Source organism: Pyxicephalus adspersus, chromosome 4, assembly GCF_032062135.1.
Source record: "Pyxicephalus adspersus chromosome 4, UCB_Pads_2.0, whole genome shotgun sequence".
NCBI lineage: Eukaryota > Metazoa > Chordata > Amphibia > Anura > Pyxicephalidae > Pyxicephalus > Pyxicephalus adspersus.
This window is the reverse complement of record NC_092861.1, coordinates 127,730,619-127,743,615: the sequence shown is the minus strand read 5'-3', so window position 1 is coordinate 127,743,615 and position 12,997 is coordinate 127,730,619. Positions and strand designations below refer to the sequence as shown.

At 40.5% G+C, this 12,997-nt stretch overlaps 1 protein-coding gene across 3 annotated transcripts in view; it reads right to left on the bottom strand.

Annotated features, from left to right (window-relative positions):
* The window catches only part of KIF16B (kinesin family member 16B), a 196,429-nt gene extending 183,944 nt beyond the window's left edge, over nucleotides 1–12,485 (bottom strand). For all 3 annotated transcript variants that reach the window (XM_072409599.1, XM_072409596.1, XM_072409597.1), the window contains exons 1-2: nucleotides 11,992–12,485; nucleotides 631–700 (exon numbers count right to left, since the gene is read on the bottom strand). In XM_072409599.1, coding sequence (XP_072265700.1) covers nucleotides 631–700; nucleotides 11,992–12,038 — 117 coding nt within the window. In that variant the 5' untranslated portion in view covers nucleotides 12,039–12,485. The remainder of the gene's footprint in view (nucleotides 1–630; nucleotides 701–11,991) is intronic.
* Between the last annotated feature and the right edge of the window lie 512 nt (nucleotides 12,486–12,997).

Below are 12,997 nucleotides of genomic sequence, written 5' to 3'. Positions count from 1 at the left end.
TTGCTAATGATTGGGTATCCCCTGCACTTTACTACATACATTTTTCACTCCTTTAGTTATAAAAACTGCATTGCTCAGTATAGATTGCACCAAACAAGGGGGGGTAATTTATTTCTGCTTTCCAATCTCCCCCTGTATACCATGCGCTCAAAACCAAAAAAAGCATTAATCTTTACAAAAACCTATATAGAAGTTCCCTACCAAACAATAAACTATAAAAAAAGCAGAATAAAAGCTTTCCACTCCATCCTCTATAACTGGAATTTCCAGGTATTTCCAGTAAACGCCCTGAAACACTGATGTAACAGCCCAGTGGAGGATGAAAAGCTTTGTGCTGGCGGCATCAGACTCTTTTCTTGCCTTGTCCATTATGTCTGAACTTAAGACCTCAATCAGCATACAGTGTATATATAATCACAGTATACATTTACCACGGCTGTCTGGCAAACCTGAACTGCAATATACTTCTGCAGGCCATTATACATGCTCATTAATTCCACCTCACTTCAATATCATTATAATAAAAAAGGAATATGGGCATATTACAGTATTAACTTCTCTCCAGATGAAACCCTTGGGTGCAACTAAAAGTGCAGCATTCATCAAAAATAAACATTGGATTGCACTTGCCTTCATATTGGTAATTGTTGTTTTCTTGCCTTCCATTTCAATAATAAATTTAGCCTCCAGATCCTTCTCCCTGAAGAACAAATAAAAGAATGTGTTAGGGCCGACAGCATCGTTTGTTCTCAAAATGTTTGCGAATATAATCTCAGTGCACATTCACATGAACATTACGCAAACTAAGTTTAATATTCTTATACTGCCGCGTACACACAGAGGTAGCATAACATTGCAGAAAGGATGCATCTGTTACTGGCAACAACTCCGTCCAGGATTGTGTGCACCTATTATAGGTCTGTTTAAAGGGAAACACCACCTGTACATCACAAAATAAAACAGAAATCACAGATGGTTACCATGTGCTCGTATATTTCAATGAAAGCTAAACTCTGGGCAAATACACAAACTTAAATTAATTCAGCTAGGTACTCATTATTACATTTTACATAGTAGTCAGATTTAAAAAAAAGACATAAATCCATCAAGTTCAACCACTAGGGAAATAAACATATCCCAGATATAAAACCCTATGGACATAGTTGATCCAGAGGACGGCAAAAAAAAAAAAAAAAAACCCTGGTACAAAAGCATCCATATTTTTCTTAGAGCGATCTATAGAACTTGCTAAAACTGCAAGCAGTGTAAGTAACTGAATTTGGTTGGTATCTTTTGCAATGCATAGCAGAGCACATAGTGGGAGATGGTGAAGCAGCACAGGGGCAAAACAGTTGTGCAGCGATGCTCATGTGCCAACAAGCAATATGCTAATGGTGGACAGAGCTGAGTGCCATGGAAATGAGCTCCTTGCAGCCTCCCTCTCTCAGAAAGGGCTTTGGAATTCCACAGAGCTTTGTAAATCTAGGCCTGAATGGGCAGGATCACAAATAATAGCATATTTATTCCATCTATATATTTGTGGTTTACCTGTTCAGCTTTAAATGCACACTTTTTTCAAAGCCTAATTTTAGCCTTAACATCTTTCTTGCACTGCTCTACAGGCAGCTCTTTCATATTGAAATTGTTTATTCCATTTTCTCTGCACACTGTGATTTTCTCAGGGTGTGCATTAGAAATGCAGAAAGTAAGAGCCGCCTCATCTCCTGGTTGGAGGACAACCAGCATCATGTAGCCCTTTCCTCCCTGGCCTAACAATCCCCATTGAACGCCTTTCATTTACCAGAATTCAGTTCTTTCAATCAGGTTAGCTCGGCATCATTTGTGGGCATTACCACTGCAGGCATGGAAGAGATGGTTAAAGGCTGCAAACATGTTTGCGGTTGGAGACTACGGGAATGCTTTAAAGTGGAACTAAACCTATTGTGAGCAGGCAGATTCTTTATTTCACCAAAGACCGGCTATGCCCTTCTGAAATAATATTTGCCATATTCTTATAAAGATAGTGTACATTGGGGTAGCTGGCTGCCATTATGCTAGAGTTACATCATTCCAGCCTGGCCAATCAGGACAGCCAAATATCCCGAACATTGAAGAGGACTGGGCAGGGAGAGGCGAGTCTACCTAAATAATTGTGATCAGGCAAGTGATTTTATTTTTATTGCAGAAGAGACATCACCTGTCCCTCCTGGAATACAGACTTGTCTGATACACAGGATACTGCTAGTGTAGCTCATTTACAGATCATTGCTGTAACAAAACAACAACTCAACAAAATATAAAAAAAAAAAAAAAAAACCAAGATGTTGTTAAATACATCAAATTCTAAATTAATGAATGAGTGGATTCCATTTAAAGATCATATTTCCTTCAATGAAATGTGAAAGGTACTTAGCTAGGAAGGAGAGACATATCTGGAGGGTCCAAGTATCGGGGGTATAATGAATTCATATAAATGTAAGTGTGTGAGGCGTCATACTCTCTAATGTTACATAGTTGGAAGGTATGAAGGTGCCCCAATGCTTTCATCATCCTACTTTATACGATGCCAAAATAACATTATGCAATGGCAGCACGATTACCCCGCTACTTCAAATTATGGCCAGATGACCTTCTGTAGAACAGACTGAAACTGGAAAACAAATATACTCATACACAACGGCCAATTTAGAAAACAAAAAATAAAAATTCTGATAAGGAAACTGGCTGGATTAGAGGATGATGGCAATGCTCAGTAGTAATGTGTATGTGTATATGGCTAGCACAGCTCGCATGCTGGTTTTGCTTGCATTTGCCAGGGATGAGTGAACTCATCCCCACACCTACACCTGAATGCAAGTTACATTATGCCAGCCTGGCCTATGAGGATGGCCTAAGATGAAGACAAGAAGGAAGATGGTGGTGCCCTGCGATAAACAGGAACAGGTGATTCTAGCAGGGTTCAGCTACCTTGTAACACATATACATTACCACAATGGCACCAGGCAAGCCAGGCATGAATGGACTGCACATGTATAAACAGAATAAATGCAATTATAAAAACAAAGTTTAATTTAAAACCCTTCCACATGTAAACATCATGATTTGCACATTGCAAACTTTGCTAGCTGAATCCCTATACATAAAAGTAGTCTTATTTCCCAATTGTCTGGAATCTAAAATCTGTAAAATGTGTATCAGTGTGCTCTCTGCTTCACTTGGAGCTCAATTCTTCATAGTGGTGTCCCAGTCAAAATGGTATTGTGTGCTATTGTGTGAATGAAAGGTATTACCACACATTTTACTCTTCTTTGGTCCAGCACTCAGCCCCAATACATCCCCAGTGACATATACTGAGGCATGAGAGGAAGATTGTGCCCTAGAAAATCACATGACAAGGACATGCAAACCAGTTCAGAATGGCTAAGATAACCCTAAAGAATTTGGCTTTATTTAAATAAAATTCACATATCTTTTCTGATATGCAGAGATGACCAGCCAATAGTTCCCTGCTAAACCCAACTTGCTGCCTGGATTTTCTCAAGCCAAATCAAAATGTAACTTTACATTAGCTAAATACATATCAGGTGCACAAAAAGGAAAGGTGTGCAAAGTGTTAGAATATATTTTCTTAAGCATCCACATTTTGCATAGAAGTTCCTGTCCTTAGCTAACCTGCTTGGGAGGAAGCAATGATATCTCCGAAGAGGTCCAACATGTCCCCTACAGAGTCAGACCAATACTCTGCAATTAGCAAATGTCACACTTCCTGCTGTATGTTTTCATGTACCTGCAATGTATTTTGTTGGTGCTTACTTTTGTAGCATTGGGATTGGATTCTCACTGTTTCTACACAAACGCTGTATCCCTTATGGTTTTATGGACTATATGAAAACCTATCCTAATAAGAAGTATCATGTATAGTACTTAGTCGCAAGTAAGCTCCACAAGGTTTGTTCTGGAGCTGAGACTTATACCTTAATGTTATTGTATTTCTCTATGTTCTCCATTTCATTTTTCCTTTCCTTTATACTAATTCTAAAAGGCTGTCAATCACATTTCTATGTTATTAACTGTAGTTCTGGATGATGCAGTTCCTCGCTGTCCCCCTTCAACGTGCTAACTTTTGTAGCTGTAGAAAAAGAACACCAAGAATAATAGGTATAGAGAAGAGTACAGGACATTTGCTTGTAGATGATTGAGTGACTCCTAGCAAAGTGCTCATTTTCTTCCCCTAAAATCAACCCCTAATGTGAATGTTACGTGACCTATACAAAAAAACCTGTAATCAATTGTGCTCAACAAAACATTGCAATGCTATATTATAGGTAGGCTTAGGAAGCCAAGCCTTGTAAATGACTTGCAAAGCTTTTAATAATAACTTATGAAACAGCTTTGTCTGTTTTACCCGTATCTATGGCTTTTATCTAGTGCGACACTAGGTAAAAAGCTGGTGTCGGTTTGGCAGAGATGAGCAGAGTTCATTGATATATTATCAAACTTCAGAACTGATTAACCATTAACACATTTATATAACAGTTTATGTAATACTGCCAACAACTACTACTAACATGGGAGGACAGATCTTCAAAGGCAAGCAGCAACTGACCTGCGCCTGTGGATATTGTGCTTGTCATAAAAGATAAATCACTATTCAAGTTTGGAGTGCCATTCATGTTTTATTTTTATCAAAAAGTATTGTGTTTTCATGGTCAGTCCAATGAACCAAAGAACACAGCAAACCTCCCAACCTATCAAGAAAAAAGCAAGCAACATTGTCATTTAAATGTGCAAGCTTTAGGACTATCATGCCCACACTTACTTCTTTACCCAATGTTTTCATCTGGCATGAATTTGTCAATATTAAAGCTGCGTACACACTTCCAATTTTTATCGTTCAAAATGAACGACGAACGATCGATTGGGCAAAAATCGTTCGTAAAAAAAGTAACCAACGACGCCGACGAACGAGGATAGTCGTTGGAAATGAATGACCGGACCGGCGGATCGGACGACGATCGTTGACCATCTATCGTGTGTACGGTCGTTTATTGATCGTCCATGGTCTGAGCATGCGCGGTGAACGAACGTTCGCTCACTTCCTGTGGTGCACGTCACTTCCTGTATCGTTCAAACGATCGCATCTATCATGTGTACAATATCTACGAACGATCGTGTCGTTATCTGTATGTACAGGATCGGTGCTATACGATCGTTCGCAGATATCGTGCAGGATCGTTCGTCGTTCGTTTACCAACGATAATAATTGGAAGTGTGTACGTAGCTTAAGTCTCTGAACTATTAAGCACCCGTCAGGGACAGAGGGGTGCCCTGCGACAGTATGGGCGAGTATGCTTTAGCTCCACTTTAAAGACCTCAACCTACAATGTCAGCATTTCATGGCCACATACAGTCTCATTCTTAAAGCACAAATTCTGATGAATCCAAAAAATAAAAGTGTGCACCAATTTAGACTTTGTAAATATTTTACTTTTTTAACAGATCTTCAAAATCACATCCTGCGCTCAAAAGTCTAAAACTAAAAGAAACCTATTGAGGAAAAAAGAGAAACAATAAAGTATCTATGCTGGCAAAAAAAAAAATGAGCTTAGTAGGTACCAACATTTCCGTCACTTACATGAAACATCAGTAATCTTAAAATATCTTCAGCAATGCGAAATATGCAAAGTATCAGCAGCATCATGTATAATGTACTAGAATGAATGACACGTAGGAGGCTAAGCAGCCACAGCTGAAGCATGAAGCGTTCATCAGGGACTTGGTGAACGATGCAATACAAATCCAGTCTCTAAGCAGAAACATAAAACAACCTGTTTCTTTCAATTAGAAGGTACAATATTTTGCATCCCGTGCATTTTCCTCTGCTGTGAGTTCCCACATGTCATGCAGTATTAATGTGGCCTAATAAAGAGCCAGCTACTTGTGCTTTATAGTTAACATATGTTTCTCCTTAGCTGTGTTCCCTGTGCGCTGTTTGTTTACTTGGAGTTGTCAGATTGGGAGGATCTGATGCTCCGAACCTCCTATGTATAGCACTGCTGTCACTGTGCTTATACCAGACGCTTGATATCTCTAAAAAAAAAAAAATGTTGATAAACACACACACACACACACACACACACACTTCGAATAATATGCAAAATGATCAAAATACAAATGGAAGGCATTTTCAGGTGTCAAGCAGATCCAGTAATAAACACAAAAATCACAACATGCAGATATACTTTAGTTTATAACAAAAGGCAAAGTTATTATTAATCTGGTTTTCTATAAAACTATCCTACACCTAAAGCTGAACCCACGGGGAAACAGATGAATACTTGAATTAAAGTTTCACTTTAAAAATTTGTTGGTCAGCCAAAGTTTTATTAAAAAAAGGAACAGACAATGAACTATGAACTATGTACAGTGCTGCGTAATATGTTGGTGCTATATAAATACTGGTTAATAACAATAAAAATGTATACATCATCTACTCCATCACATGTTTTAAACAAGACGTCAAAAAGTTAGCCATTGTCTTCTCCAACCACTGTCCCTAGTCTCAGATATACTCAAAAAACAGCATCAATAGTATCAAATACAGAATTATAGTAAATGAATGGGTGTTCAGTCTGTGATGATAGCTTGTTTTACCATCTCCATGTTGTGCAATACACAGAATGGTGGCACCCAATGGGGAATAGCTGGGCCTTCGGGGCAGACTTGAGCAGATATTTATTTATTGCTTATGTACTGGTTAGTTGTTTTACATGTTTAAAAGTTTCTAACTATAAAGTTCCAAATAATTTCCAAAAATAACGGGTAAAGCCACTTTTTGTGTGCCTGGGGGACCCAACCTATACATTTCACAGAATTTACCCTTATTTTCCCATATCACCATATTTTCCATATTCGTCATGTCACTACCTGTCCCTCAAAGGAGCTCACAATCTAATGCCCCTACTTCAGTCATATGTCATTAATACAGTCTACGGACAATTTTTTGGGGGAAGCCAATTAACCTAACTGTATGTTTTTGGGATGTGGGAGGAAACCGGAGTACCCGGAGGAAACCCACACAAACACCGGGAGAACCCGCAAACTCCATGCAGATAGAGTCCTGGCCAACATTCAAACCTGGGACCTAGCGCTGCAAAGTGATTTTGACTCTTTAAGGAAGTAATTAGGCTGTAGAGTATTTTTCATTGCAGTAGGAACAATGCCTGTCCCTTTCTTTATTAAAGAAACCTGTAGCACAAGCAAACAAGCATAAAAATCCCATTGTAAGTACTTTATTTTTATTCTTGGACTTCAGTCTGCCGAACACAGAATGGAGATTCCAATAGTATGTAGATTGACGGAGAAACATGAAGGCTTCCCTATGACTTTTATTTCATGTTCTTGAATGGGGCCCCTGGGAAGAAAACCTGTACCTATAAAAATGTAGGAAGCTATTAATATCCTCACTTCGAAGATGGTTACTTACAGGGATTCTGAAAATTTTAGTAATTCACCGTAAAGTTTGCAACAAAAAGAACACCATGTCCACGTACTTTGTTCAATTCAATGGTCTGGATTTATTAAAGCTCTGCAAGGTCGGAGATCATACACTTTCATCAGTGAAGCTAGGTGATCCAGCAAACCTGGAATAGATTTCCTAAAAGTAATTTGTTAACAAATGTTTTTAATCCTGGACCAGATCCATTCTAGGTTTGCTGGATCACCCAGCTTCACTGATGAAAGTGTATTCTCTACAGCCTTAGAGAGCTTTAATAAATCAGGGCCAAGTCAGTGTAATGTAGAATTCCAGGAATGGCACTCCATGTGTTTCATTTTACATGCAAGTCTATATTCCAAGAAGGTTCAGCTAACCCTTTTATTTTCATATTTGAATATAATTTTGTTGCCGGTTATGTATTTCTGTGAAAGAACATTTGCATTTCTTGATACCGATCTCATTATCGGGAGCTTTACCAGTCTCTGAAGTGAGGACGTTTCAAAAGCAAATCCAAAACGCACAATTAGATCAGAACAAACGGCCATTGTTACAAATCACATGACCATGGCAACCAGACAAAGCATCACATTTTTCAGATTATTCATTTCTTTTGACTCATAGCAGATCATATTTTACATTTTCAACATAATAATATTTTCATATGTGGGGAAAAAGCCATGCATGATACTAGGGTAAATACAAGGGACACCAACACCAATGATGGCATGAATATGCAGCAAGTGAAGTCCAAATACCTTTTTTTGGTAAGTAGCTAAGGAGTTTTAAAGAGTCAGGGAATGGCATGCAAGTAAGCAGCTAGTCAGAAATGTTACTTTTGTGTCAAGTTTACCTAAATTCGCTTTCTAGTTCCCTTAGGCAAATGTCCAATCTGGAACATTGGGTCTGATTTAATAAAGTTCTCCAAGGCTGGAAGCGATACACTTTCATCAGCGAAGCTGAGTGATCCAGCAAACTTGGAATGAATTTCCTAGATCACCAGGTTCACTGCGCTTTGATAAATAATGCCCAATGCGTAAGCAAGGTGGGGCGAACATCAGGGGTGACCAAGCACCAAACTGAGCTCAGGGCATGTGCTGGTTTGGGTGTTAAGTTGTGAGTGGAATGTTCCAATTGATGCGGCACCTCTATTTTGCTTGTGTCTTTGTCAGAGCTCCTCCTGACCCTCCAGCAGCGAGCAGATACTGAACGCTACAGGTCATTGTGCCATACAATGCCAAGCTTCCCCTTTCTACCACATTCTACTGTGAGTTCAGAAGAGTATCAGCACTGGATTGCAAAGAAGTGAGTCTAAATGTTACATTGCTATAAACATTGCATCCCAATCTGCTTTTATTTATTTAATTTACTTATTGTTTATTTTTATAAAGGTCTTAGGGAACCCCTGCTATATTAATTACTATATCCACAGCTCACTGTGTGGTGGTCAGTGGGAAGAATGTCATCCTTACAGATAGCCAGAATGATCACTGGCCTGAGAGGCACAAATTCCTCATCGTTCAAGGAACCCCCAACAACCTCTGGAGAAACCCTTTCTGAGGAATCCTTGTGTAATGACAGGTCCTCTTGCAGGATGCAGGGCTTCTATTATATATCCTTGCTGCACATACCTGCCAGCTGAAGGCAGTAAATTCAGCCTTTTATGTTGCTAAACCTGTTTACAAGGCCCAGCTGTTATTTGTTTTCCTCCTGTGTACACATCATGGTGATGAACTTTTCTCCATACACAGACAATGGAATGTAATCTCCTAATACCTCCCGCCAATATATAAAGGATCAGCTGTTCAATCATTCCATATGAATCCATAACGGAGATTCCAGGAGATGGATCAATGCATTAGGTCCGGGCACTATACAATGAGCTGGATTCCTTCTTGACTATGAACAGGAAACAACAGGGAACTAACCACACATTTTCAACTCAAATCATTTTACATGTATATTGAAAGTTTGCACTGTGAGCACTGCTACACCATACAAAATAAGTTTGTCTAATGATATCAGGGTTGCTTTCTAAAAAGCGGACCAGAGGGCAAACAGGGCATTTTCAAACTGCAACCAGCTTCATGTAATATTCCTCTAGAAAAAATAGACGGCAACTGCCTGCTTTAGGGACTTTGATTTTCTACACAGGTCCAGGATCTGAAGAATATACCCCATACGTTCAGATATGGAGTCCAAGTCAAGTCTAGATTTATTATTATTATTACACAGTATTTATATAGCGCCATCATATTACACAGCGTTGTACGAAGTCCAAAGTCATGTTACTAGCTGTCCCTCAAGGGAGCTCACAATCTAATGTCCCTACCATAGTCATTACCACAGTCTAAGGTCAATTTTGGGGGGAAGCCAATTAACCTAACTACATGTTTTTGGAATGTGGGAGGAAACCGGAGTACTCCGAGGAAACCCATGCAAACACGGGGAGAACCTGCAAACTCCATGCAGATAGTGACCTGGCCAAGATTTGAACCTGGGACCCAGCTGCAAAGGCCAGAGCACTAACCTTTGAGCCACCGTGCTGCTCATTTAGTGTAGGTTATTACTTGCTTTGCAAAGGGGGAATCTGCATTTTAGTGAACCCAAAAAAAATGTTATCTTTGCAGTAGGTCCCCCATTGCACTGCACGCATTAGCCACTCTTTTTGGGAAGATGACTATACTCACCTTATTCCCTGCTTTCCCAGCACCCAGCAATATACTTTGCTGTCTTACATCCTAATTTGACCCTCAGTGACGTTGCACACAGTGCAGGACTGCTGGACACGCATTGTTTGGCGTGACGTCACAAAGCTGTGACCTTTCAGACAGCGAAAAAGAAAAGACTTCGGGGGACCAGCCCTACAGCATGGAGGAAACCTATGGAGGCAGGGATTAAAATATCACCTTATTCATTATACCCCATGCAACAGGAGCAGCTAACCCTTACAGTGCAAAGGGGACCCACTACAAAGATAAACTTTACCTCCCCTGCAGTTAAGCTTTAAAGTAGAACTTAAGTCCCACTTTGAAAATTCACTATCACAATTATTGTAGAAAGGGACAGGGAAAGTCCCTTCTGCAATCACTATTCTTACCTGCCTGCTCACTGCCCAGCTGTCAAATTGCATCCTGAGCGTTTGATATCGAGGAATCTTAGCTTCCCTTGTGGGTGCTAAGAATGAATATACTCCTGGCAGGAATTACATCATCCCGGCCCAGCCAATCAAGATGGCCTTAGATCAGAATATGGAAGAGAAAAAAAGAGAAGACAGCACTTGTGAAGGAATGGGGACAGGTGAGTATTGATGGCTTTAGTTCCACTTTAAAGTGTACCTATCAGGACATTTTTACCATTATATAGAGGGGTGGCTAATCCTTCAATATAATGAAAGGATGTCTTTTCTTACATTTTTTTTTTTTATACTTTTTTTCTTGCGGCCACAGTGGTGAACACTGAATGGGAATCATGGAGCCTGGAGCAATACGTAGATCACATTCATATTCCAGGGGGCAGTGGGCTGTTCCTTCGGTGATCGGTCATCTGAAGAAGAAGCTTTTCCCGGAAAGTAAAACAAAGTGCTGACTCCTTTTCAGAAGGAAACGTCACCTGAGCTTGCACTGCGAAATAAGAACCTGGAAAAAGACGGGAGAAGATGGCCCCCGCTGCTTCCTCTGCGCCGGAAAGAGGAACCCGGAACAGCACAGGACCAACTGGAATCGGATTGCAAGCATCAAGGCGCTTGTAAGGAAAGATTTTTTTTTTTTTTTTAAATGAAAGTCCTGCTTTATGTGAATATAAATATTTTTGATGAAAGAATGTATCAAAAACACCAAATGGCACATCTGATTCTTTTTAAAAGTTGAAAAATTTGTTTTATACAATCTTTGATTGATCTATTACAGATCATTACAAGGTGAGCCACCAAATTGACATTCGAGCATTAGCTAATCGCTGAAGAGGAGATGCACTGAAAACTTTTTACACCTTTTTGCAAATCCCTTACGCCGAACCCAACTTTTCACAATCCTACTCTCTCAAATAGACACATGCGGTGTTCTCCCCAGTACTCCCCTGTTGGAGCAAATTTTACCAGGGGGTTTTCTGCCTTCCTCTGGAGCAACTATAACATAGGGTTTTTTTATCCAGGATATGTTTCTTTCCCAAGTGGTCAAACTTGTTGGACCCCTGTATTATGACCCAACTTTTCAGTAACCACCCAAAAATAGCCGGGTGGTAACTGAAAAGTGCCGGGTGGTGCGCCCAGCTAAAAGGGGCTGGGGAGAACACTGGCATGGAGTATACAATGCCACGGTGAGGGAAGCAGGGTCAGCACATTTGGCTGATATAAAATGCCAGGGGATAAAGCGGTGCCCATTAGGGTACAATACGTGTGGACTGACCGTTCATAATAACAACACAATATATCATACAATCATTATTATGTAGAAATAAAACACACGCACAGATCTCCAGCACACCACTGGTCTTACCTGCGGTTCATCGGTCGAACTCGCACTGCCACCTTCACAGACGCCATGTCTCATGCCTGTATTTGGATTGGCTCTGAGTGAGCACCAATATTCTTCCGAATACTTCAGACCTCCAGGATGGAGGACCAACTTGGATCAGTTACCTGGACATCTAACGGGAAGCAGGAAGGGATCACCTGGGTATAGCGCTGACAATCCTAGTCACGTAGTACAAAGTGTCAGTGTGCAGGCTCTATACTAACTCCCTAGAGCCAGCATGGGTGAGTTTGGGCTGGCAGCCTGAGATCACTATCATAAGTTCAGCATGCTTCACTCCTGCAAGCTTCCTGCTGTTATTCCAGACAGAAGAGCCAGCCAATGACAGGCACACAGGTGGAGCTATGTAGAGTCACACTCTAATTTGGGTAAACCAGCTGTCAGATGGGACTCGCTGCCTAATCATCTCCCTTATTGACATGTAATTCTGAAAGGGAAGAAGAGTAAAGACTCAACCCTCAGACTCCTCCTCTACACCTCACCACACGGTCATCACCTGCCCTCATTTACCACGTGACGCCGCTTCACTAGCCGGCCGCGCGGGGCATGCTGGGAGGAGCTGTAGTTTCCATATCCGGACAAATGCTGAGGTGTAATTATCAGATAAACTACACATTCCAGAATGCACTTCGTCCTGTCACATGGTTATTGGTCACATGGCTGTGTGAGTGTCGGTAAGAAGGAAAACACAAGCTGAGTAGCCGGTGTAAACAACACGAAGTGTGTGCATGGTGGAGGGCGATGTGTTTACCTGGAAAGGGGACGTGTCTGTCAGCAGGAAAAGGCTTCTGTAAACGTGTGAAGCTCTTAGTACATAGCATGGGTCATTGCCTTAAAGGATATACATGACTTGTAAAGTGTGCTGCAAAATCTGCTCATGCATAACAATACAGAAGAATTTATTAAATGGAACTCTGGTTACACTTTACAAAATAAAGGGTCAGGTAGGTGCTTATTGTAGAAAGTGATA